Here is a 26,045-nt window from a genome sequence, read left to right on the forward strand (position 1 = left end):
CGAGGGCGCAGTTGATGCTTGTTGATGCTCGCCTTTGATGTCGCTTTTTTTTTCTTGATGCTGTCGAAGCAAGCTGAGATCGACGTCGCTGTTTTGGGGCGGGAGCTTAGTCAGCGCGGACGTTGAAGACGTTGACGGCGAGGACGACGACATAGTTGAGACGACGATAAGACGACGACGATGATGATGAAGAAGAAGACGAAGATGATCATGATGAAGAAGACGAATATGATGACGAAGATAGTGATAGTGGTAGAGGAGTCGTCTGGTTGTCCCGACCAGGAGGTGTCTGCTAACTAGTTACAGGAGAAAAGCCATGCCAGTCGACGGCCTGAGACAGTGACAGCAGGATATTGACTACCTATCTACGGGCTGTATCTATTGCAGAGACAGTGATAGAGACAGTGACAGACAGTGACGGTGACTGCAGACCATGAATCGAGTCTTATCTTCAAGGCGTCACAGTCAATATCAGTATTCAATGACTGCCGCTGGCCGAGTCCCCCCTTTCACTGTCTCTTTCACTGCCTGCAAAGAAAGAAGCAGCAGAGTCACTGTCTCCAGCAGTAAATGCCTGTGGATTCCGTCTTATATCTTCACTGTCCGTCTCATCTTTCACTGTTTATCCAGCTCCAGAGCCATGTTTACCAACAGTTAATGCATGAGACGAATCACTGCAGATTCCTCCCTGACCCCCTATTCCTCTTGCAGCTGGGCCTCAGTCACCGTAGAATTAGCCTGGACCTGGAAATTTTGTCTATAAAAGGGCCGTCGTTTCTCTTCTTCTTTCTCTTCCTTTCTTCTTCCTTTCTCATCACCATCCTCCTCCTTTCCCTAAGATATTCCTCCATTTCCCAAGATGTTCTTCCATTTCCCAAGATGGTCTTTCATTTCCCAATATGTTCCTCCGTCATACTTCGATATATGCTCATACAATACCTGAAACTCATCTCCACCTCCTGCCTACGACTCTTCTGTCAGCAGACTGCGGACTTCGACATATATATACACCATGTGGTGCGTCCCTTGGTTCTGCCTCTGGCACTCGCAGCCTGTGTACTGGAGGGGATCCGGATATCCTCCGGGGGCCAGCATCTCTACCAACACCACATACTGTCGTGGCTATTATATCGTTAAATATCCCCACTTCACCTGTATTTCCTTTAGGAGAACTCGGGGATATCACTGCTATCGACAGTAACAGCACCAGCAATACCACCACATCCGAAACTGGCACCTTTTACGCACTCATGGATAAAGTTCTTGATATAAGCACCGTTCCATGGAATGGCTTCAACTTGGACTCTGTCTGGTTGAGTTATTCGGCAAAGTTGCCTTGCAGTCTATGACGGCATCAGAGTACGGATGCTAACGTCCTTCGCCTATCGATGATGTCGCTGCATTGGTCATCCATATAAATTGCCCCAGCACCCTTCTGGCGGCGTTTACACTGCAGTGCATCGCAACACTCTTATATGGTAGTATTTCGCCTTGGAAGAAGATAACATATCTTATACCATCGGGGTAGAGGGGCTCATTCTCAACTTTACCCCTACCGTCTGTTGGCGCTGCTGCCGGGGTTGCAGAATACATGACATACTATGACATACTACGCGCACTCTTAACGCTGAGTCCACAATACAGTACACCGCTACCTTCTTATATGGTAATATTTTGCCTTGGAAGAAGTTACATATACCATCGCATCGGGGGTCACAATCTCACCTTTACCCCTTACCTTTTCCCGACTCTCAATCTTATTCAGGAGAATATACCGGTTAGTCTATCCCATAAACTATATTACCTATTTCAGCAACTGACCTCTACGCTCCAACAGCTACTTCGTGTTTATACGGTGGTGTTTTGATTAAATTTATCATTCACTGTATACGAAAATCTTGACGGTGTGCATGAGAAACACAAACATGAGTGGAAAGCTCTTACTACAGAGAGACATTTACATTTCACTATTTTGTGATTATTCGGCTTTCTGGTGTTTTTCACACCCCTGTCTGTGAATTCGATTTCACTTTTTGCTTTCATACCGAGATTGAGCTTCACCGTCGACGAAAAAACAGCACTTACGATTCGAGGTGAATATTCCCTCCCTGAAGGAGGGTAAGAGGCTACCTGGCTGCTCTATTTAAGTCGCTATTCCCCCGGGGGAATCCTGCCCTTTTTCCTCTTTCTTACCCACTGAGAAAGTCGACAAGTCCAACCTCGCATTCCTCAGAAAGGTTCCGGTATACACTGCTCAATACTTTACTTCCTTTATTGCAACTATCCCTGTTGGAACAATTCCCCCGCTATCTCAAAGGTACCCTTGTTGGAACAATCCTCCCGCTGCCTCAAAGATATCCCTGTATTGCCGTATACGGGTTCAGCTGTCTTCGGAGTCATGGTTGGAACCAAGAACGACGTACTAAAGGTCGTTGGTCGTGTTGGGGTCACTCGAAGGACCAGAGCTTCCCAGAGGAAGACACTCCAGGGTATGTCATACATTACCATGTATTACTGATGTTTTTGGCCATCATCCCTTGATATATCTATCTATCGATGTTTTTATAAGCCACGTTTGCATATATTGGTTATTGGCTCTTGGTTATATACCCACCTTTACTATTGTATTGATATTAGGAAGGCATGTTGGGATTTGAACAGGGAAGACTCCTTATGAGATACCATTACTTGTCCTCATTTATACTCACTTGATGTCCTCATTCCTCTATTTCTCTCAATATACCATAGGAAAACAAGCGATATCACGTGTGCCACAATGTCCTGTTGGCTGTCTAGAGAAAGAAATTAACCAACTACCCCTTTTGTGAAAGCAAAACACCTACATCCCCCTTAGATACCACCACAGCCACAACCACAACCACAACCACAAACCACCCTCTTCGGGTTTCAAAGCCTGATATACGGCACTTTAGGATGTTTACTGACTAATATGCTGTAGCCAACACGTTGCTCTCTTGGGCCAAATCCGGATCCAGTAGCCGCTCTTCTACTGAGAAAGATGGCTGCGAGCTCCAAGCTGGACAGGCTGAGATCATTGTTCCAGTACTCAAAGATGACCTGCTGGAGCCATACGGTCAACCTCCAGTGTGGGCTGAGGACCGAGTTGTTCTTGGAGATGCTCTTCCCTGGTTCCATTCAGTACAGGGAGGCTGCTACTACCTTGACAACATCTGCCGCGGTGTACTCATTGATGGAGACTGCGGGGATAGATCATACATAGACGATGAGGTTGTGATCACCAGAGTGTAAGTTATCTCTTAACCCATCACAGAGGCGGGATGAGCTCTAATTCAGGAAAAGGGGCGGCTCATGCAAGAAAACGAAGGAAGGCAGGCTGGTCATGAGCAAAGACCATGATCCGAACGGGCCCATTCTTCGCTCCCTCATCAACTCTATGAGGCTTGAGATCCCTGTTGGCCTCATACTAGGTAAGTCTAAATTTCAATCGATATTCTCCTTTAGACGCTTCCTTATCTAACATGCAAGATAGGGAGCAAGAACGCGGACTGTCGCACCAAGGTCCCGTACAATTTCAATGTCCTGGACTTCTTCAGAATCACAGACATCTGGTTTGAGCAAGTCGGAAAGCACAAGGGCGCTCAGATGCGCTTCGAAAAGATCAACCTCGCGACAAAAAGCTGGTGGTCTCCCAAGGGTTCTCCTGACCCTGTCCCCCTTGAACAACGCGATTCTGTAACTCCAGCACCAGATCCTATCTGCCTCTCTTGCTCAATTGGGACCGCTCAAGTGTTTGCTCAAGGCTGGATGTGTCTTAACCCGCAGTGCGCTGAACTCTGGAAGATAGAAGGATCACTGCCGCCATCCCAGCTCACGTTTGCCCCTGAGTTTCTCACAAAGCGGTCCGAACCAAAGAATGCTGTCCTGCCTCCTTGCAGCTTGGTACCGGACCTCCTTTCAACTTTCTCCAATGATCAAACGGATGTCACTGGCACACGCATGGCATGGAAGGGCATCGTTTGCCCGCAGTGTAGAGCGTGTATTGCCCGAATCCATTGGAGACGATGGGAATGTTCGACGGCCGGATGTGGATTTCAATACAGCCCACCTATTAACCATGTCTCGTTACGATCCGTACTGCCTGATTTAGAGATGAGTCCATCTGGTCACAGACTACCAACTGTTCCTAAGGATATCAGCTCAATGCCAATGATCCAGTACATGAAGAATTACCGAAAGGACACCTTTGTCCTTCCGGGTGCCGGCATAGTGACCCATTTTGCAGCTAACCGAACGGTAAACAGCCGTCCTGGTGGGCCTGACGACCTCTTCAGCCTGATGCAACGTGAAGATCTAGGCCTCAGACGATACCCGATCTCTCCTTGTGTTGGTAAGTTTCCCCTTTCATTCTTTCTTCTTATTCTTTCTTCTTCTATTCCTTCTCTTGGAACGCTTAAATGTATCTCCCCGTATTGGTTCCAACATTCGGGCAGCAAACGAAAATTGAGACATGTCCAGAGACAAAGTCTTGATCTGTCCGTATTCAATATGCTAAAGTTATTCGGTCACAAAAGCTAACTATTTAATCCTCCATCTAGTCGCTGGAACCCTGACTTCTCACTTCGCTGTCAACTATGTAGGCTTTCCCTAGCCTCAACTACTATATATTCTATATCTAATACCATGTTTATAGGGAATGCCATATAAGTATATCGTGAGCGTGGACTCTCGACCATTTAACACCGCTCCACCGGTTATCATCAGTGCTCTCGAACGTCTAAAATGGGCCACACGGCATACAGTGGACGCTAATGCCTTCCAAATGCCCAATGAGCTCCTTGCTCTTGGATACTTCGAGGACATGTCGATTGGGTACCATGATGACGGCGAATCGTCTCTGGGGCCAACAATAGCCACCCTTTCACTCGGGGCTCCGGCAACCATGCTCATACGCATGAAGGACGAGTACTACAATGGCTTCCGCAAGAGAGATGGTAAAGACAAGGTATATCTGCAGCACGATCCTGTCCTTCCAGGCTGCGCAAACGAAGAAGCAAGAGCCGAGCTTGCACGGAAGTTCAACGCCAAAGAAATTACTTCAGAACAGTACTTGGCTGCTCGACAGGCTCTGCCCACGTCTAGAAGAGAGGCGCCTCCGATGTGTACGATGGCACTTAACCATGGCGACCTGGCTGTGATGCATGGACCGGATCTACAAAAGTACTACGAGGTAAGTCACTTAACCCCAACTCAGGTGCATATTGGGACCAATGCTTACCGTAATTGTAGCACTCGGTTATTCCGTCTGGTAGACTTCGATTTGCTCTTACTGCTCGGTACGTGATGCCAGACCAGGTACCCGCCTCAGAGCATTGGAAGGGCGATTATGACCCGATCCCGGAATTCGAATACGATGGAGATGAGACTTGAAGACAGTGACTTGCTCTATCCAGTATTCCATCGAAAATTTCAGAAAGGGGCCATTGAGATGGTACCTACCCACCACTCATGGTATACAAAGGAAATTATTAAAATTTGCGCGTCTTTTACAGGCCAGAGCAGCTACTGGCCTATCTTCGGCAGAGCACTCACTAAATGGCATGCATTGATTGAAGCAGCATATCATACACAGGGAATAAAGAGCTATTGAACACCGCTACCACGACGTTTTTGCCCCCGAAAAATTACGAAAAGCTCGCAACGACCCCCTACCAGGACAGGTCCAAGATCCACCATCCCCGGAAATTATAGGTGGTGAGGAAGAATGGGAGGTGGAGGAAATCTTGAACTCCCGAATTACCGGGCGGAAGAAGCAGCTTCAATATGGAGTCAAATGGAAGACAAACTGCAGCCATGGTCATGGAGCTTTCAACCCCTTGATACCTTTTGATAAATCTTTCCTTGAAAGGACCACTGCCTCCACACATTGGAAATACGCGACATTCCGCGAAGAACCAAATAACATCGGCCTACAGGCACAGTTGTCCGCGCGAGCCAAATATGGAGTTCAGAATGAATGGGAACCTGCACAATTTCATCTACGGAGTGGAGTGAATCATGCAATTTGCCTTCGAGATGAAGCGAATATTCGACAGGGATCAAGCGGTACTACCTCTTACCGAACTCTGATGTTTCCTATATCATGAGGCACTGAATGCAAAGAACCAAAAGAAGGATAGGGTATGCCCATGTTCTTGTTAATGTTGAAGAAATAACAATACATAAGAACAAACTAACTCTCCATATAGAAGCGCAGCGTCTCTACGGTTGACAGTAACACGACCTCTATTTATATCACTCCAAAGAAGGCGAGACCATCAGTTAATATGTTTCAGGATTCGCCGACTCCTATTAGCAGGCAGAGCTCTTAATGTCTGATGGCGCATGCGAAGCAGGCAATGAGACAGCGCATCTTTTTAAAAATTTCCGCGGCAGTATTATTCGGAATCCCTAGGCCCTTTATTTAGCCTACAAATTCAGTGCCAACAAGGAGTGTGAACAGGTGTAGGTAGTGGAGGAAGGCAAAATAGAGAATGAGACAACGGAAGTTTACGAGGCATAAGTTAACTGAGCCACAAGTTGAAGTTATTCTTATATTAATTAAATAGTTACGAAAGCCCTTGCGGCACAATATATATATATCTTCTTAGGTCTTACCCCCGAGTCAGTCAACAACCAAGCCGCTGTAGGCTAGGGATGAAGTTAACATCTCGACTGAGTTGACTTCTGGCATGATGAATATTCCGTTCAATGGAAAAGCATCCAATCATTCTGTATTTTGGAGGCTGACCGGGAAACCTCGGAGTGCTCGAGAAACACGAGTAGCTACATCTTCTACCGGATAGACATCAAGCTGATGAGACCAAGTAAAAATCTTATCGCCGAAGTCGCTGTCGAAGTCACAGCCAGTTGACGCCGCAGCCTCGGTTAAGGCTCGGCTCGGGCGCCGGTTGGCCGGGTCAGGCGCGTGGAGAAGCGAACCCTGGGTGGAGGCTGGCTGGGGTTGCGGCGACAGCAGAGCTTATATATATTCAGGAGTCCACTCCTACAGCGTCCGCGAGATCTGGGGAATACACAGGCCTTGCTTTCTGTTGCTGCTGGTTAGTTAGCTAACTAACTAGTTGATTTGCTGAGCCGACCAGATGGTGTTTTATCCGCCTGCCAGCGCTGGGAAGTTGCCCAAGGTCCCTGATGATATACCAATATGCGACTTCATCCTGGACGAGGCCAACGGTCGCATGCCGTTCGCGCAGTCAAGAGATCCGTTTGTCTGCGGCCTCACGGGCAGGACATACTCGATATCCCAGGTTGCGGAGCGCGTTGATGTACTCTCCCGCGCGCTGGCAAGGGAGTTCGGCTGGCATCCGAATCAGGGGACCGAATGGGAGAAGGTCGTGGGCATCTACAGCTTCAACTCGGTAAGCCATCGCGGTCTTCATTTATTGCTATGGGTGTTGGGTGTTCGTGTTGAACGATAAGAGTTGGCTGACTGGAAGATAGATCGATTACTTGGTTCTCTGCTGGGCGGTGCATCGGCTGTCTGGCATCGTGAGCGCGGCCAACGCAGCTTACTCGGCGTCAGAGCTCGTCCATCAGCTGGTAGATTCTCGTTGCAAAGCCTTGTTCACCTGTCTACCTTCCTTGCCAAGTGCATTGGAAGCTGCCGAAAAGGCCGGGATACCCAAGAGCCGGGTGTATATCATTGACCTACCTGCTGAATTTACCGGCTCAGCGAAGACACCCGCAGGCTTCAAGACGTTGGAGCAGTTCATCACGGAGGGATACTCGCTTCCACCGGTTGAGAGGGCCAAATGGGGGCCTGGTCAAGCTGCTAAACAGACGGCCTTCCTGTGCTATTCCAGCGGTACGTCTGGTCTTCCGGTATGTATATTAAATCTCTCGAAATACTCTTGTATCGACAGCCAACTAACACTCCTTATGTATAGAAAGGCGTGATGATCTCGCATAGGAATGTCATTGCAAACACCATGCAGATCAGGGTCAAAGAGCAGCCAGAACGAGAGGCCCGTGTTAAAAGGGGAGGTTCGGCTACGGTAGTCAGCCTGGGCCTGCTGCCTCAGAGCCACATCTATGCACTCGTTGTCCTGTGCCATGCTGGGTCCTATCGAGGAGACTCTCTAGTTGTCCTTCCCAAGTTCGACATGGCTCAGTACCTGGGAGCCATTGCAAAGTATAAGATCAACACATTGTTCCTAGTGCCTCCAATCATCATTGCAATGCTGCGAAACAAGGCAGTTTGTGACAAAGTAGATCTCTCCAGTGTCTCTTCCATTTTCACGGGAGCCGCACCGCTGGGCAAGGAGACGGCAGAAGAGTTACAGGCCTGGAAGCCGTCCTGGGCTATAAAACAGGGATACGGTAGGTCCTGGATGACCCCTTTTAACCTATTCTCAGACAGATACACTAACATCGCATTGCATGCAGGTCTCACTGAAACCTGCACAGTGGTCTCATCTACAAGCATCTACGACACCTGGCTGGGCTCATCCGGTTGTCTCCTCCCTGGCTTTGAAGCAAAAGTCGTCTCTCCCGAAGGCGTTGAATTGACCGGCTACGACCAGCCAGGGGAGCTGGTCGTCCGCTCCCCTACCGTCGTCCTGGGCTACCTGAACAACCAAAAAGCCACCGCAGAGACATTCCAGGACGGCTGGATGCGTACGGGAGACGAAGTTGTCTTCCGTGTCTCCCCAAAGGGAACAGAGCATCTCTTCATTGTCGACCGGATAAAAGAGCTGATCAAGGTCAAGGGAATGCAAGTTGCACCGGCTGAGCTCGAAGCTCACGTCCTCTCTCACCCTGACGTTGCCGACTGTGCTGTCATCCCGGTACCCGACGAGCGGGCTGGAGAACTACCGAAGGCCTTTGTTGTTAAGGGGTCCTCTGCTGCCGGCAAAGACGATGCGGCTGTCATCAAGTCGATCCAGCAGTTTGTGGAAGAGCACAAGGCCCGGCACAAGTGGCTAAAGGGCGGCGTCGAGTTCATAGATGTCATTCCCAAGAGTCCCAGCGGCAAGATCCTTCGCCGTCTGCTCCGAGACCGCGAGAAGGAGGCTCGACAGAAGGCGAAGGCGAAGTTGTAGATTTTCTCCCTTTACATAGGCACATAGTTGGTTTTGATAGTGATTTTTTGTCAGCGTAGACTGTCATATTTATAATCAACCGCATTGTGAATACAAACCTTCTACCAGCTTCTTCCGTCCACTTTATTTTCAAGAAAGCTATAAATATTCAATATCGTCTGTGATACTCTGAATTTCCTCTCCAGATAAATCCTGTTAGAGCTATCATGATACATATTCCGTTGATTTATAGCTAGTTATCCCTCTGCTCCGAACTGCCCCTCGTCTCGCCCCTCCAACCAAAATTTTATCGCAAAGCAATAACTAAATACCAAAGGACAAGATGCCGGAGCGCCAGCAACAAGATCCGATGGACGAGGACCATGGAGAGCACATGGAGGAAGAATTCATAGACGATGCAGACGCAGAAGAGATAGTCCAGGTCGACGATGACCACCCGATGGAAGAAGAGGACGAAGAGCTACTGCTCGAGAACGACTCCGCCGCACACTTCGATAGGCATACAGACTCGATATTCTGCATCGCGCAGCACCCAATCCACCCTGAAATCATAATAACGGGCTCCGGAGACGATACCGCATACATATTTGACTCCAGCCAGACTGCCGCGGCCGAGAAACCGCTGCTGCCGAAGAGCTACGAGACAACACCACAGCAAAGTAAAGAGAGAGAATCCCTCCCCGTCATAGCGCATTTAGACGGACACAAGGACTCGGTAAACGCCGTGTGCTTTACTGCTCCAAGAGGTGAATATGTGATCACTGCTGGTCTGGATGGGAAACTACGTGCCTGGAAGGATACAAGTGAGAATCTGGCGGGCAGGGCATGGCAGTTCCTGGCTGAGTCGCAGGAAGTCGAGGAGATTAACTGGATCGCTACTTGTCCGTCAAGTAAGGCCGGCGACGATGAGCAAACGAAGAATGTGGTTGCTATCGGTGCCAGTGATGGTAGTGTATGGGTGTACCGTGTGGATGCAAGTGAGGAGGCCGCAGAACCGTTGACGATAGTGGCTACCTATTTCCAGCATACGGCGCCTTGTACTGCCGGCGCATGGACTCCGGACGGACAATTGCTGGCTACCGTCTCTGAAGAAGGTAGCTTTTACGTATATGATGTGTTTGGGGCTGCGGCTGCTGCTGGAGTTACTGCTTCTGCCGGTACGCAGTCGGTTGTTGCGTTGACGGTCCAGGACCAGAGATTCGCTGTGGAAGGGGGATTATATTCGGTTGCTATCTCGCCTTCGGGCGCATTTGCTGTCGTTGGTGGTGCAGAAGGTCATATCAAGGTCGTTGGACTTCCACGTTTGACAGATACCTCTGCAAAGTCCAAGGCTAAAGGTAAAGGAGGCGGCGGCGCAGCTACTGGTTCCGGGGCCGGCACTCTTCTTGCCTCTCTCCAAGCTCAGTCAGACGGCATTGAATCCCTGTCTTTCTCCTCTCCTCCGCTAAACCTCCTCGCAGCTGGCTCAGTGGATGGGTCCATTGCTCTGTTTGACGTTGCGCATAGATTCGCTGTTAGACGACATATCCGTGGAGCCCATGAAGAAACAGCTGTGGTGAAGGTGGAATTCGTTCACTGCGAGACCAATACTGCCTCTGCTGGTACATCATCGGGCAGACCATGGTTACTTACCTCCGTCGGAATGGATGGAGTGGTAAGACGATGGGATACCCGCGGCGGCACTGTAGCTGCCGGCCATGGACTTTTGAAAGAATGGAGAGGTCATGTTGGTGTATCTGAGAATGAAGAGGGAGAACAGTCTGGTGGAATATTAGGCTTTGTACAGGGAGATAAGGAAGGCAGACGGATAGTCACTGCCGGTGATGATGGTATAGCTCTTGTATTTGAAGAGTAAGGGGTGTTACATCTATGGAAATGAAGAATTGTGGTAGATGGGTTATTTCTCTTTTTAGCACAACGGACCAGCATAGACCTGATGTGAATATGAAAAGTGAAAAAGTAGGTTAGCCGTACATAAATCAGGCAATAAGAAAAAAAGTAAGGACTCAATAGTACAAAGTTGTTGTTCCCATTTGCGCCTTTCAGTAGAATATGTACAACGACTCTTGGATTCCGAATCTCAGCCTCCGTTCCAAGATAAAAAAAATGGGGGTTCCCGCGGGTAGCTCTATAAAGTCTGTTTGGTTTCTGGACGTTCAAATCGACCTTTTGAATTGCTTTTGTTTCTTTGCGTCTTGTTTCCTTCTGTCGATGGACTTCAATGGTGACCCTCTTCCTTGTGGCCGTGATGGTTGTCATTCAGGAACGCATACTCGTATCCGCAGTATATGGCAAAGGCAACCGTCGCAATTCCGAGGCCTGGGAAGCCGGTCTTGAATCTGTTCCATCGGGAGAATGGGCCTGTGTATCTCCATGCCTCACTATACAAACATTCCAAGTTAGCTTCAAACCTGAACCAAAATATGGCGAAGAAACACAAGCAGCTGGCCAAACGTACTGTCGCTTCCATGGATCCCTTAGCGCCCATTCTGATGTAGGAGAGGCCGCAGCCTTGAAGGTCTTCATGTCGAAGCCGGTTGGGTTTGGAGGCGCCATCTTGTCGTAGGCGGAGGGGTCCAACAAATAATGCAGCAAAAGGAGTCGACGGTCGTCTGGCTAGTCTGGATTTTTGCAGTCCGCTGTCCACAGTAAGCCCGCTATTGTGCTCCGGACGCAGCAGCAGGTCAATTGAGGCTCGATGCCGGCGTGTCTGGCGTGGTCGGGTCTGGTTTGCAGGAAGTCCAAAGTTCGGCCGTCGTCGAAATTCAGTGAAGTTCGATATGTTGGCCGCGGGAGCTTCTAACCGGATGCGGTAACGGGGCTTGGCGAAGTTCGAAGCTGAAGACGACGAAGACGCAGAAAAGAACGACGACGGCGACAGCGACGAGCCAGCAAGAGCCAGCAACGACGACAACGACGACGACGACGGACTGCCAGCAGACAACCGACCGCCAGGAGACAGCGACAGCAAGCAAACGGCCGGACCCAGGAGACACGCCGGGAGACACCGCCGGAGTAACGATACTGCGAGCAGACAGCGCAGGGTTGAGGTGCCTGGTGCTTGGCCAACCGCTCTCTCACATCCTGATGCTCCTTTCGACCTCCTCACCCCCCTCACGCAGTGATACATCTCGCGCTTCGTAGCATCGATGCCGCCGCCGGTCAACCGTTATGGCCCCTCGGGCATGACGGCCCCTTTCCCACACCTCCAGCAAGCACATCTTCAGCAGCAGCAGCAGCAGCAGACCCAGCACCACGCTGGGCATCCGCAGTCCAACGCCGGCCTGCCCCCTCCCTCGCTGGGCGGACACCCCGGGTTCGGGCCCAGCAACCCCCAGTCAAGCATCAATCCCTTCAGTATACCCGGTGCCAATGGTATTGGAGTTGCCGGCTTCCCTACCGGAGCGGGCGCGGGGGTGCTGGGCGACGGGAGTGGCACCGGACTCGCCAGCCATGCCGCACAGATGGGGTTTGTAAGGGGTGCTCAAATACAGCAGCAGCAACAACAGCAACAGGCGCAACAGCAACTACAACAGCACCAAGTCCAGCAGGTTCATCTAGGCCATGACGGTCGCCTCACCATGGACACTAAGAGTAACGCCGTCAAATCGAGGATACGTGATGTCTGGAAGCACAATCTGGCGCAGGAAATGGCCATGCTACGGTCATTAGTAGAGAAATACCCATACATCAGCATGGTAGCCCATCCATCCCCCTCATAAACAAAAAAAGTGACTTCTTACTGTTAGTCGGCGGTGGCTAACAGCGTCTAGGACACGGAGTTCCCAGGCATAGTCGCCCGGCCCATGGGCACCTTTACCACAAAAGCAGACTACCACTACCAGACTCTACGGTGTAATGTTGACCTCTTAAAGATGATACAGCTCGGAATCACCCTCTTCTCCGAGGACGGGGAAGTTCCTCCAGTTACGGCTACGCATGCGAACTCAGAAGGGTATAATGGCGTCCTGGTACCCGCACCGTGTACCTGGCAATTTAACTTCAAGTTCTCTCTCGAAAACGACATGTACGCCCAAGAATCTACTAGTATGCTGGCCAAGGCTGGTATCGACTTTTCTCTCCACGAAAAGAACGGCATTGACCCGCTAGACTTTGGAGCCTTGCTTATGAGCTCTGGACTCGTCCTGCTTGATGACGTTCACTGGATCTCCTTCCACTCCGGATACGATTTTGGCTATCTCATGAAGATTATGCTGTGCAAGCCCCTGCCAGATGACGAGAAGGACTTTCACAGACTCCTCAACATATTCTTCCCTTCACTCTTTGATATAAAATACCTCATGAAACACGCCGGTCGGAATCAAACCGCCAATGGATCCCCACTAACCCATGCTGCAGCCCAGATTATAGCCAACCTTGGCCAGAAGTCCGGCCTTCAGGACATTGCTGATGAGCTAGGAGTCAAGCGAGTAGGCATTGCCCACCAAGCCGGTTCGGACTCCCTCGTCACCGGTGAGATTTTCTGGAAAATCAGACAGCTTGTGTTCAACGGAAACATCGATGGATCCAAATATTCCGGCCAGATCTGGGGGCTCAATGGCCAGATTGCTGCCGTGCCTTTCTATCCCGGTAATCAGCCCCTCCAAACCCCCGGTCCTAATGGAACTGTTATGTACTCTGCCGCAGGAACACCTAGTACGCCGAACACAGGCCACGCAGCGTTGAACAGCCATCAAACACCCGGCCGTCAGACAGGTAGCATAACCCCCGGAACCGGTGCATATGCGAATTTCCACCCACGATCCTAAGATAAGAAGCAAACTCAAACCCATAATATGAAGGATAGCCGCACAAACGACAAAAAACCCAACATCCTTTTTAACTATCTATAACATTTCCCTAGAAAACTTGGAGGATGGCGCTTTGTGTGTTCTACGACACGAATGTTCTTTTTCTTCTCGGTGTTTTCTTCCTTGCATTTTCAGCTTGTGGTGTTTGTGTTGAGCTTGAACCACTTTGTTGTACAAGAGTGTCCTGGCGTTTTGAAAAAATGGGCTTACTTTTTCATTCACACGGTGTCTTTTCTCTCTATATCTATCTTCTACCCTATTCTCTTTCGCCTTCTCTTTTATATTGTTGCCGAGGTGGGATTTGGCTGGCAGACGGGTTGTGTGCATTGGCTCGTAAATGTTTGGTAAACCGGGTTATACTCTTCGGCTCTAGATGGGCTGCCACGAATCGAGGCTTGTTCTTGTTATTTGACGGAGGCGGCGGGCTATTCTTATATGATCCTCAAGACTCCCCCTGCTGGTAGCATACTAGAGTAGATCTCTCTCTCTCTCTCTCTCTCTCTCTCGGGCAAATGATGTCAAGGTGTCCCTTTTTTTGATAACTAGGGATTGGTAATCTTACATAATCCTGTAGAAATCCCAAAGAGGAAACTCGGACGTACATTAACTGCGAGCACGGAGTATATACCACATCCTCTTCTTCATTTCTTCTCCATAAACCATCTTTCATTAGCTATGGCGCTCTTCTAGATACCCAGTAACATGCATGCATATGCTTGGACTAGATTATAAGCAATCCCTGCTGTGGGGTATTCCTGCAGTCCAATACGGAACCTAGGTCACTGAAATTTCAGCAGGGTGGTATACTTACACTCCATGCCGTTACACATGAATGCACTTTAATGCACTCGCCGGCCCTTGCCCTCCCCGCATTGAATGGTCTCAGTAATAATTGTCATATGAATTCCGTGTGCTTTATATATGAATCCGCACTACATCCAGGATTTACTCTTACCCATTTTACTATCCACATACTATAGCCCATGACCTATACTTCCACCTTTCCTATACCATCATGGTCTTTGAAAGAGTAAATCAACAGCCCTCCCAGGTTGGAGACTCCCAGGAAACCCAAATGCATCCATTTGACCCGTTTTCCACGTCTGAAATTGATGCGGCCGTTGCCATAGTCAGAGAGGCTCATGATGGACCTCTCAAATTTAATACTGTTACCTTATCGGAACCACGAAAAGCTCAGATGATGGAATGGCTTGAGAACCCTGGGAACTCTCCTAGACCACATAGAGCCGCAGAAGTCGTTGCTATTACCCCTGGTGGGAAACTCTATGATGGAATAGTTGATCTAACTACCAACGCAATCGTTGAATGGAATCTGGTGAAAGGCGTTCAGCCATTGGTAACGATGGAAGACTTGCAATTTGTCGAACATATGGCCAGAAAGGATGAGGATATCATTAAACAGTGTGAGGCAATAGGCATACCCAGAGAAGATATGCATAGAGTGTATTGTGACCGTGAGTTCGTAACAATATTGAATGCTCTCGGGTTTACTTTGTAGCTGACGTTTGCTGATAGCGTGGACTATCGGATACGATGAAAGGTTCGGCAACAGTGACCGTCTTCAGCAAGCACTAATGTACTACCGGCCCGAAATAGACGACTGTCAGTACGCCTACCCCCTGGATTTTTGTCCCATTTTCAACCCTAATACCATGAAATTCATCCACATTGATGTCCCGGTCATCCGTCGACATGTGAGCAAAGCGCCACCGTCAAATTACCACCCCAAAGCGATAGAAAAAGAGGGAGGGTTCAGGAAAGATCTTAAACCTATACACATCACTCAACCGGACGGTGTTTCATTTAAGGTTGAAGGCCGTCACGTAGAATGGCAAAACTGGAAGTTTCACGTTGGTTTTAATCACCGAGAGGGAATCGTACTTCACAATATCACCTTCAACGACAAAGGAGAGTGTAGGCCAGTTTTTTATCGTTTGTCTCTTGCAGAGATGGTTGTTCCTTATGGAAATCCGGAACATCCTCACCAACGAAAACACGCCTTTGATATAGGAGAGTATGGAGCTGGATATTTGACGAACAGTCTCAACCTAGGCTGTGACTGCAAAGGTACCATACACTATATGGATGCAGCATTTGTCAATGCTGCAGGTGCAAGCACACTTATCAAGAATGCCATTTGTATTCACGAAGAGGATGCTGGAATTCTGTTCAAGCACACTGATTTCAGGGATAATTCCACCATTATCACTAGGAGCCAGAAGTTGATCGTATCCCACATATTTACCGCTGCCAACTATGAATATTGCGTGTACTGGATATTCCACCAAGACGGCACTATCCAACTGGAAATAAAACTCACTGGAATCTTGAATACCTATGCTATGAATCCTGGAGAGGATACCAAAGGCTGGGGCACCCAAGTATACCCTGGTGTAAATGCACACAATCATCAACATCTATTTTGCCTACGTATAGATCCAAATATCGATGGGCCAAATAACACCGTTTTCCAAGTTGACGCTGTCCGTGGCCCAGGTGAAATTGGAAGTCCCCAGAACAAATATGGAAACGCCTTTTATGCCAAAAGGACAAAATATTGTACTCCATCCGAGTCCGTTGCAGACTACGATGGATCATCAAGCCGTACATGGGAAATATCCAACATCAACAAATTGAATAAATATAGTAAAATGCCCGTAAGTTACAAATTAGTAAGTAGGGAAGTGCCTTCTCTTCTCCCAAAGGAAGGAAGTCTAGTCTGGAAACGAGCTGGGTTTGCTAGACATGCTATTCACGTTACCAAGTGTAAGCCTCCATCACTTTACGGCATAATTATTCTTCTTTTCTTCTTCTTCCTTTCTTCTTCTTCTTTATTCAGATAAAACCACGGTAAATGACGTATTCTTCAGATTCGGATGACCAAATTTACCCCGCTGGACGGCATGTCCCTCAAACTTCGGGGGAACCGTCTCAAGGCCTTCCGGCCTGGATATCAGGTACAGCAAATCAGTCCATCCACAATACTGATATAGTTGTCTGGCACACATTTGGAATAGCCCACTTTCCCTCACCAGAAGACTTCCCAATCATGCCAGTCGAACCTGTATCTTTACTTCTCCGGCCTCGGAATTTTTTTGATCGTAGCCCTGCTCTTGACGTAAAGCCGAGCTACTCTTTGACACCAAGCCAGGTAAAAGAAGGATCCAACCCAGAAGGGCTCCAGAATGAATCAAGCAAGGCCGTTTAGTTTATTCTCATTTCTTACTTTAAAACATTGGGCTGGGAAAGTAATTGTTCAAATTAAAATTCACTATCCTGAATTATAACCGTTATGCTTACCTTCAGGCAGCACTTTAATTTCAAATTCCTACCGGGTCTTAGAATAAGGTTACTTAATGCCAAACTTCTATAATCAAGGAGGATGTTATATGTAGGGTCATCGCTGAGCTGCGAACCCCATCTTAGGACCATCGTGGTCAAAAATAACGAATTGACTCTTTAAAAATGATCCCCCAAGCACAGCAGGTGACCGGTCCACCGACTGAATTCCCCCAAAGCATGTGTTGGTTCCTGGGATCTGTGCCCAGTTAATATGCTCACCGGGCACTATGGCTTTATAGTCATTGATATGAATTGCAAATTCTGGCAGGGTTGTGTTGCATGGAAATGTCCAGCCTCCATTCTCTCTATCAAATGTCGAACCGGTGATCAAGGAATAGTATTGCTCGGTAATTTCCCTGGGTAGAAGCGAGAACGTAGTTCCAGTGTCTGGATGATATTGTAAGTATGACATAGTTCATGATATCCATAAGTTCATGGCCACGTACCAACAACCGCTCTAAATCGATATGTAGAATTATCATTGCGCCCAGTAGAAAATCCATTGAAGGTAGTTTCCCACCATCCTCTTGAATTATCAACAGGAAGATAGCTAGGGTTCCCGATATGCTTCGTTCTGTCAATAAAACCGAAGTCATAGAACCCAGGAGCCTTATGTTTAAGACAAGCAGTAAAGATAGGCTTTTCGAGCCTCTCCATAATATTCCCAAACCAAGTCTTTTGCTTCTTTGGTGTTACTATGGATATATATGTTAGCAAGTTGTTAACCCAAACAAGTGAAGGATATGTGGCTTGCCTCCATTAAAATGATCAAATCCAAAACCAATAACCCCGTCTGTAACTGTTTGGTCTGCAAATTGATAACTAACCCATGTCGCTGCTTGCACAGCCTGGGAAGGCACTTCCAATCCGGCGAGACTGGCTTTGTCTAAGAATACATTTCCAGCAGCTCCAGTTCCATCACCGTAACCGATTTCCCAAATCTGTTTGGAGAGTTTTGTTCCTGTTTTTTCTGGATGATAGATGCGATGGTTCAGCTGTGATCGTTCCGGAAGTTGGGACGAAAAAACCCAGCTATATAGGCCCAGTACATTAGCCATTTTGTCCGGAGCAAAGACGAATGGAATGATAAGGCTCACAAATCAGAAGAACCAGTGTCAATATCAACGAAGAGAGTATTATTTCCGATTGTAATTTCATTAACGAACTCAGTATTGTACTCATCAGGAGTAACTTTGACGGTACCATTGGCAGAAGGGCCTCTGTGCGTAGCTATGCGAGAGACAGCTGGTGGTAGAGGTCTGTGATGTTTCCTGAGGCCTCTCCATAGTTCTTTCGGCGGCCAATTCGATTCAAAGGTTTTTATGAGCCTTTGCTCGACTGTAAAACGGCCAGTAGTTGCAAGACTGTTTGTTGGTAGGGCCAGAGTAAGAGTAAAGAAACCTAGAAAAAGGGTGAATGCGGTGAAAAAGGGGGAGTGCCACATCATGAATTGTATGCCGCCGAAAAAAAGAGTAGAATCTAGTGGTACTGCGGTATACACGGAGAATTGAGGTTGGGGAGTTCAATTCACGTTAATCAACTGAAGATTAGTGGTATCTCCTGTGGATGATATATGATATACATACATCATGGTGTATAAGCCACGGTTTTCATAAAAAAACTGTTATAACTAACAATACCCCCCAAATGACCATAGAAGCCGGGGCATTGGAATTGAGACCGGTACTGTGGTACTGCAGACCAGAGTGGGTAGGTGCTTGTTAAACTGGCCCCAAGTAACAAACAAAACTTTCAAGAGCGGTTCCATGCATGGCTATCATGCTGCTCCATTTGGGCTATGCCACAACAAGCGGTTAGGCAGGTTGTCAGAACAAGGACCATGAGTTCATAATTGGGTAAATATCTCCTACAATGTGCAAGGGTATAGAGTTAAAAACCACCAGCACTATGCACTTCTTGAAGGATAAATATATTCCTCGGTTCGAGGTAAAGGAGGCGCAGGGGATCGTCCACGGTCACAGGTGAGAAACAAAGCAAGTGAAAGCCGCTTGTGCAACACAGCGGACAAAGAGACATCAGTGTAGACGAGCCCAATTTCTTTTCGCCGAATAGGTTCTTGCGGAGCGTTGTTGATACTTCTAAGGAGATTTTAGCCAAGATTGTTTCTCTTTGTGACCAAGATAATACGGTATTCTATGAGACGGACTAATTTTTTTAAAATCAGGTACTCCGTTGAGCTGGGCCTCATCTAAATATGCATTAAACCTCATTTAGTAGTTCTTTATATATAGACTTTCCATTGGGAAGGGATGTGTCTGTCGATATCCGTATCTGTGAGAGTATCGGGTGAAATAGAGGGCAACAGCTATATTGAATTGCCGAAAGGCAACAGCTACTCCGACAAACCTAGGAGAAGAAATTAATCGGATATCAAAACAAATAAGCCTGGTATTGCTAGAAGTCCCCTTTGTGATCATCTTTATAGTTAAATGCGCGTGAAAACCTCAGCTTCTTCACTTCACATCATAGACATCAAGTTTTGTGCGGTTTCATGAGTTTCCTATTTTAGATTTCGTGGAGTTAGAGTGTGGTCCGAGCGCTATTCTAGAAGGCAATAATTGACTAGTCTAATTTTGGACTAGCGCTATATCGCAGAAGAACAAGTTGGTCTCAATGTCGGTTTGGCAGCAGCACTTTTGCTACAAGCATCACCAGGTATCTCGATTGAACAAACCCGCCCTTCACCGAGCAGATTCAAATATCCAACTATATTAGTACCAAAGGTTAGCATAACCCAAATCTCCTGGCGTACAACTAGGCAAAAAATAACTGACAAAATTCCTCAGTCAGGAACTCAATCACAACGCCGTTGAATAAGGCCCTTCCATCAACCCCTGTTTCTTATATTCCTCAAGGCCGTGCGCAGCCTTCGATTCGGGATAGACAGTTTATATATCACCATGGCTTCAGACGCAGAGACCTTCACACAATACCCGATACACATTGATTCACAGTCCAAAGCGCTTTCAGACCCCACTTCCAATTCCGCCGAGCTCAATGCCCTACTCGAAGCCATAAACCAAACACACCGTACTCTCCTCAGCCTTGATCCCCCAAATATCCCTCCCCCACCTCGACCCGTAAATCCCAAGCGAAGCGCACAAATAGCGAAACTCCGCGACACAGCCAACACTGCTTATCGAAAGTCTTCCTTTGCGGAGGCCATCAAGATGTACACCCTTGCGATTGAGATGGCACTTGGGCGACCAGCGTGGGAACCTGTGGGCTTAGTGCGTGAGGAGCTATCTGCGCTTTATGCAAACAGAGCACAGGCCTACATGCAGCAGCAACTCTGGGCTGAAGCATGGGTTGATGCACAGCTTAGCGTGGAGTGTAACGAGCAGGGAAATGGAAAAGCCTGGTGGCGAGGCGGAAAGTGTCTTGTTGAGATGGGACGATGGGAGGAAGCCCAAAAGTGGATTACCAAGGCCCTAGACATCGAGGGTGGAGGTGACTATACGAAGGAGCTAAATGCGTTGATGGTAGATATTCACACAGGGCTTGAGAAGAAGTTTTAGATGATTGATTCCTTTTCTTTAATGATGCAGCTGGCTTTTATCTTCTCTGTTTATTTTTTTCTGCATTTACTAAATATATTGGTTTCAACTCGGGAAAAGGTGCAAACAGCATGAACTGAATACCATCACTCCTCGTAGTTGGTATAGAGAAAAGCAGGCCTACCTATGCAGCGTTAATAAGAAACACGATAGTTGTATGAAGGGTTTCTTAAAAAATGCATTTGGGATAAATTGGTTTGATACATAGAGAATATGATAAACGATAGCACGCCAGCCTAACTCCAACACTCGATTAAGCAGCAAGGAAAAGGAGAGCAAACAAACTCGACGTTTTTGAACCAGGATATACGCCCAACGGTAAATAAAACATGCGGTTATGCAGGAACAAAGGAAACAGCCTGTGTAAGGCGAATGTATGATATACAGGGATGGAAAGAATAGAAAACAGCAACGCAGAGATTCGTTTGGTAAACGAAGTTATAATGAAAGTGACAGGCTTAAGGCAAGATATTAGAAAGAAATATTCTTGCCCTGCCTGTCATGTTGAGGGAGGTTCGGCCTGTTCCTCTACTGAAGCCTCGCGGTTCTGTTTCCGCTTTTCGACGATTTTCTGCAGAGTCTGGAGGCGTTCTTGTGTAACTCGGATGGCATTTTCGGCTTCACGCTCAGACATTCTATCGCGATGTAGACGACTTTCAAACTCCTTTTCAGCACGGCGGTTGGGCTGCTGTTTGTCGTCTCGGGAATGCGCGTTATCAACAACCGGGAATGAGAGACCATCTAGCCCTACTCTCTCCTCCAGCCAGTCCCAAAGCTCATTCTCTTCTCGGTGCCATAGTTCTTCTAATGCAATTAGCCGGTCGGGCGCGGAATGAGACGTGAGCCCAGCTCTAGAAGTTGGATAGCCAGGGACGGAAGCACGGAACCACATGGTGACGAGAAGAATCACAAGAACACCGATAGTCATATTGCTGCTCCAGAATGGCTTTATGATGTCTACCACTGGAGCAAAGGGGCTATAGAGGGTTGACAGTAAGCCGTTGTCGGGCTGGGATTTGGTGGAATCCAGAGCAGCTTGGTCTTTGGCGGCAACTGCCATTTCGGCTGCCATGCGGATGCGTCTTCCTTTGCCCTTTGGCCCGGCTTTGATTCCAGGACCGCGGGCAACTGCAGCTCTGACCGCTTTGACGAGATCATTGCCGAAACTAAGTTGGCCATCGCTAGCACCTTTTTCGATTGGACCTAAGCAGCCTATTAGTAAAAAAAGAAATTATATGGAACTGATGACGACCAGTGCGTTAGTTACCTTTAATCCAACTCTTGCCTGTCCATTCTACAAGGCACGACATGACCATCCTTGTGGCGTTTCCAGGGGCCCAGGTGAGGAGGTATTTAGTTTTCACTGAAAAGACATTCCCACTGGGTACGTCTGGGGTCTGGGTGGTGAGAGTGACAAGAACCGCCTTCTCAAGATCGAGGAAGTCAAGTTGCTCAGAGCTGATACATTTTGTTTGCTTCGGGCCGATTGCTCCGTTCAACGGTTTGATGTAGTTGTATGACCGGGTCCTGGATTCATTCGTGAGACCCTTTTTGTCATCCTCGAATTGAAGATCGGTGACTTTCTGGTAATCAACCAAAAATTTGGACATGAAGGCAGCCGAAGGAATACCGAAGACGAGAGCGTACACTTGTCCCAAGGGAGCGGGAATAACTTCATCCTTGATCAGTTTGTCAAAACGCCCAGCAGGGTCGTTGTATTCCGTTGGTGCATGAGTCTTAGGACCCGGAAACTCCGGACTTGAACTGGTTCCGTTTTCGCCAGACTTTGTTTCTTCACCGGGACCGGGAGCCTGCGGAGTCCCCATAGCAGAAAGCGGTACGGTAGAGGATTTGCGAAGTACGCGTTGTGCTTGGTCCGGTGCTTCGCTGCCCGCTACACTGTTGTCTTCGCTTCCGTTATTAGTAATCTCAGCACCGTCTTCATCTTCATCGTACATCTCGTCATCGTCATCCAAGTCCGAGGCACTCTCGTCAAAGACGTCATCTGTCTTTTCAGTTTTGTCTCCAGTACCCTGGTCGATATGCGTTCCGTTGATGGAACTTTTGAGGGTCGGATGGCTGATTTTCCAGATATTGACCATCAAGTCGTACGTTGCATCTCGACTGAGCAAACTGCGGAAGGTATGGCGCGCATGCAGGGATTGTATGGCAATGGCATTTGGGAAAACCATGGCTGTAGACTCCTTTTCTATAGCGATGACTTCATCGAAGGCGATGACTAACGTGGTTACCCATCCCAAGATATTGCTTGAGAAGCAGATATGGCCTTCGGAGATATACAGTCGGCCAGCAAGAATGATCTCTCTCTGTAGTGCACAGCTGTAGTCCTCAATCAGGTAATCGTCCTCGGGAACACTGCGGAAAAGCGAATGAAAGTCACGGTTTCGTTTCTTACTGGCAACGGCGAACCCGGTGAGACGGGGGACACTGGTATTCCTTGCAGTGAGGTTTGTTCCGATCGGTGCACCGATTGTAGTATTTGTTGTAGCGGCAGAGGACCCACGATCCCTGCGAGCACGGCGGCTCTTAAGACTGCCGTTTTGTTTAAGACTTTCGGCCGTCTCACTGTGGACACTGCCTCCCGGCGGAGTATTTTCACCAGCGTTATCTCTAACCACGGTGTTCAAAGGGTTTGCAGGCTGGTTGTCTGTGTTAATGCTGTCCACGGTAACTATGGGAGTTACTGGGGTATTTCCATAGGCCATAGAGACAGCCCGAGCAGCCCGTACGTCTTCCATGCGCGCAGCAAGTTCGTCACGTTGTGAGACTGCAGTCTTTGCACGAGGTCTTCCAGCAACGTCCAACTTGCTGCCTTCACCGTCACCTGCGGCCTTTTCAAGATGCTCTAGTCCAAGATGACTAAAGTCAAGATCACCCGTACCCAGGGTATTGACGGCCAGCTCCTTTTTGCCATTCTGTGGGGCGACATTTTCCTCGCCTCCAGGGGTAGCTCCAGATTTCTCTTGCTCGCCCGAGTCTCGAGTATCCCCCTCAGTGTTGTTCTGCTCTTGAGAAGTCTTGCTGCCTTTGGCCTGGGGATTTAAGCTGCTACTTAGAGTTGTGGCGGCATTCTGTGCCGCAGAAACCATGGACGAGAAGAAACCCGCTCCAAATTGTGACGTAGACGACTTTCCCTGAGACTTGGGGTCTTCTGGGGCCGGTGATACAGGAGGGACTGATGAATTGGATAGTTTACTTGATTGGTGAGCTGCAGACGCTGACCGTACGCGGCGGTGGGATATCATGTTGCCTGAAGGGCTGACAACAATGTTGGATGGCTGATCCGGGGTATCATTTTGGGTAGTAGATTCCGGGGAGTTGACGATATTGGTCAGAAGAGTGTGCTGGGAATTGAACTCGCGGTTAGTAGGAGTCGGAGGGGTGACAGTGGTGACTATTTCCGGTGCGTTCCTGGACGTTGGAGGAGTCTGGGGATTTCCGTTCAACGGGGCGGGTTTATCAGCTCCTTGACGGCCAGCGTCAAGGGAAGTTGATGTTATAATTGAATGGGGCAACGGCGGTGCCGTTTGTATAGGTGGTAGCGTTCTCACGGAAGATCCGCCATCTACAGATCCGTTGGAATCTTTCCCATTGTTGCTGCCGGCTAGCTTCCCAGAGCTCCTGTTGGGACTGGTATCGGTGCTCCTGTTCGTCATCCGGTGAACGAACGCTTCTTTTAGCTTCCGGCCGGTTGGGGAGGTTGACGGTCTATCTGGGGAGACTCCCAAGGTAGACGGATTCCTGGAGGGACCCTTGAAGCTGTCGAAACTGACCTCTGATGCGGTGTTTGAGCGTAGTCCTCCGGCGTTGCTGTCAATCTCATCCTTATAGATGCCGAGTTCGGGGGTAGATGCTATCGGATCCCCGCGGGAGTGACTTTTTGTACATTTGTTAGCATTCAGCATTCGTCCAGCATGCGGGACAACAAGGTAAAAGAGCAAGACACATACACGTCTGATTCCGAGCAGTCTGAGACATGGTTGCTCTCTGGGTTTGTCATGGACCTGCGGCGCTGCCCATTGATCTCTACCGACGGCAGGGAGACCTTGGACTCGCCGGCCTGCCAGTCGTAGCCCTCGACCTGCTCGGCGTCCTTATTCAACGAGGTCGACGAATTGCCCTTCTTCCGGGTCCGTCTTCTGGCCCCCGAGAGCAGCTTTGAGATGCCACTGGGAGCGTCGCTGTGGCTCGAGGCAGCGCTGCTGGTCGCCGGCCTCGCCTCCTCCGCCCTCGATTCAATGGTCGAGCTTCTGTTCCTAGGATCCGTCTCGGGCCCGTCGGTCTTCCCCAGCGCCGTCCGGCTTCGATTCTGCATTGTAAACACCTTTCTCAGGCCGTTCGAGGGGGCGGCTGCGGGTGCAGGGTCACCATGGCTCTCCATGAGCGCCAGCACATGAGCATCCGCTGTCGTGTGCGTTCGACAAAGGGAACAGCAGCCAGGACGGAGGGCGTTAACTGTCTCTTTAATCCTCCGGCCACGGGCGTAGCAAGGTCGGTCGTCCTGCAGCCTGGTCGAGCAAGGCAAGGCTGTAGTTATGTAGTTATGTCTGTAGTTATGTCGGTCGTCTGCTCGCCGTCGTGGTGGCCACCCATCCCAGGGCCCTCTTCCGGTCCACCAGCGGGCGCGAGAGACGGAGAAAAGGAGCAAAGGAACGGCTGGATCTCTAACTATTAGGTCTCGATCTGCTTGCTGGTCTTGCGGCTGCTCGTCCGTCGTCCTGCCTGGCTGCCACACTGCTATGGCTAACTTAACACTAGAGAGAGAGAGCAGAGAGATAGCAGAGAGCAGAGAGGCGGACGGAGTTTCGCTCGCTCGCCAGACGGTCGCCGGGCCGCCAAAAGTGGGCGATGTCGCGGTACTTCTCGCTACACCAGAATTCTGCGGGCAGACGAAGTACCGCGACATCGACGCTTGACATCATCGCCAGGCCTGCTCTGCTTTTGCTCTGCTTTTGCTTTGCTTTTGCCTGCTAGTTGCGAGTTTACTGCTAGTAACTAGTTAACTACTGACTGACTGACTCTCTGGCTGCCAATAATAACTATAACGTTGCTGTACCTCAGCCGGTGTGCCACTGACAGCGCCTACACGGAGACACGCAACGGCTCGCTGGGGGTGCACAGCGCACAGGGATAGGGATTATGACCTGCTTTGCCCGCTGCCGGCCTCGCCTGACGATATAACTAGTTAGTTA

The 26,045-nt window shown here is 48.9% G+C and overlaps 11 protein-coding genes across 11 annotated transcripts; 8 read left to right on the forward strand and 3 right to left on the reverse strand.

Annotated features, from left to right (window-relative positions):
* Positions 1-180: 180 nt before the first annotated feature.
* TRV_05374 (uncharacterized protein) lies at positions 181-300 on the forward strand (the record flags this gene model as incomplete). Its single annotated transcript, XM_003020474.1, has 1 exon — positions 181-300. The coding sequence occupies one exon, from the start codon at positions 181-183 to the stop codon at positions 298-300; it is 120 nt and encodes a 39-aa protein (XP_003020520.1).
* Positions 301-2,398: 2,098 nt separating this feature from the next.
* Positions 2,399-6,125, forward strand: TRV_05375 (uncharacterized protein; the record flags this gene model as incomplete). Its single annotated transcript, XM_003020475.1, has 9 exons — positions 2,399-2,489; positions 2,662-2,766; positions 2,960-3,266; positions 3,316-3,449; positions 3,512-4,438; positions 4,578-4,615; positions 4,673-5,209; positions 5,348-5,596; positions 5,700-6,125. The coding sequence occupies 9 exons, from the start codon at positions 2,399-2,401 to the stop codon at positions 6,123-6,125; spliced, it is 2,814 nt and encodes a 937-aa protein (XP_003020521.1).
* Positions 6,126-7,121: 996 nt separating this feature from the next.
* TRV_05376 (uncharacterized protein) lies at positions 7,122-9,080 on the forward strand (the record flags this gene model as incomplete). The annotated part of the gene is made up of 3 exons (XM_003020476.1): positions 7,122-7,397; positions 7,480-7,860; positions 7,926-9,080. 3 exons carry the CDS (start codon positions 7,122-7,124, stop codon positions 9,078-9,080), a joined length of 1,812 nt encoding a protein of 603 aa, XP_003020522.1.
* A 322-nt stretch (positions 9,081-9,402) lies between these two features.
* Positions 9,403-10,935, forward strand: TRV_05377 (uncharacterized protein; the record flags this gene model as incomplete). Its single annotated transcript, XM_003020477.1, has 1 exon — positions 9,403-10,935. The coding sequence occupies one exon, from the start codon at positions 9,403-9,405 to the stop codon at positions 10,933-10,935; it is 1,533 nt and encodes a 510-aa protein (XP_003020523.1).
* A 363-nt stretch (positions 10,936-11,298) lies between these two features.
* On the reverse strand, positions 11,299-11,636 carry TRV_05378 (uncharacterized protein; the record flags this gene model as incomplete). The annotated part of the gene is made up of 2 exons (XM_003020478.1): positions 11,299-11,461; positions 11,539-11,636. The coding sequence occupies 2 exons, from the start codon at positions 11,634-11,636 to the stop codon at positions 11,299-11,301; spliced, it is 261 nt and encodes an 86-aa protein (XP_003020524.1).
* A 629-nt stretch (positions 11,637-12,265) lies between these two features.
* On the forward strand, positions 12,266-12,802 carry TRV_05379 (uncharacterized protein; the record flags this gene model as incomplete). Its single annotated transcript, XM_003020479.1, has 1 exon — positions 12,266-12,802. One exon carries the CDS (start codon positions 12,266-12,268, stop codon positions 12,800-12,802), a length of 537 nt encoding a protein of 178 aa, XP_003020525.1.
* An 84-nt stretch (positions 12,803-12,886) lies between these two features.
* On the forward strand, positions 12,887-13,849 carry TRV_05380 (uncharacterized protein; the record flags this gene model as incomplete). Its single annotated transcript, XM_003020480.1, has 1 exon — positions 12,887-13,849. The coding sequence occupies one exon, from the start codon at positions 12,887-12,889 to the stop codon at positions 13,847-13,849; it is 963 nt and encodes a 320-aa protein (XP_003020526.1).
* A 1,057-nt stretch (positions 13,850-14,906) lies between these two features.
* Positions 14,907-16,755, forward strand: TRV_05381 (peroxisomal copper amine oxidase, putative; the record flags this gene model as incomplete). The annotated part of the gene is made up of 2 exons (XM_003020481.1): positions 14,907-15,366; positions 15,428-16,755. 2 exons carry the CDS (start codon positions 14,907-14,909, stop codon positions 16,753-16,755), a joined length of 1,788 nt encoding a protein of 595 aa, XP_003020527.1.
* Positions 16,756-17,309: 554 nt separating this feature from the next.
* On the reverse strand, positions 17,310-18,698 carry TRV_05382 (uncharacterized protein; the record flags this gene model as incomplete). Its single annotated transcript, XM_003020482.1, has 4 exons — positions 17,310-17,641; positions 17,701-17,949; positions 18,009-18,286; positions 18,352-18,698. 4 exons carry the CDS (start codon positions 18,696-18,698, stop codon positions 17,310-17,312), a joined length of 1,206 nt encoding a protein of 401 aa, XP_003020528.1.
* A 1,477-nt stretch (positions 18,699-20,175) lies between these two features.
* TRV_05383 (uncharacterized protein) lies at positions 20,176-20,793 on the forward strand (the record flags this gene model as incomplete). Its single annotated transcript, XM_003020483.1, has 1 exon — positions 20,176-20,793. One exon carries the CDS (start codon positions 20,176-20,178, stop codon positions 20,791-20,793), a length of 618 nt encoding a protein of 205 aa, XP_003020529.1.
* A 538-nt stretch (positions 20,794-21,331) lies between these two features.
* On the reverse strand, positions 21,332-25,234 carry TRV_05384 (GRAM domain protein; the record flags this gene model as incomplete). The annotated part of the gene is made up of 3 exons (XM_003020484.1): positions 21,332-22,035; positions 22,100-24,729; positions 24,804-25,234. 3 exons carry the CDS (start codon positions 25,232-25,234, stop codon positions 21,332-21,334), a joined length of 3,765 nt encoding a protein of 1,254 aa, XP_003020530.1.
* Between the last annotated feature and the right edge of the window lie 811 nt (positions 25,235-26,045).

This window comes from Trichophyton verrucosum, assembly GCF_000151505.1.
Source record: "Trichophyton verrucosum HKI 0517 chromosome Unknown contig00412_1.f1.exp, whole genome shotgun sequence".
Taxonomy (NCBI): Eukaryota; Fungi; Ascomycota; class Eurotiomycetes; order Onygenales; family Arthrodermataceae; genus Trichophyton; species Trichophyton verrucosum.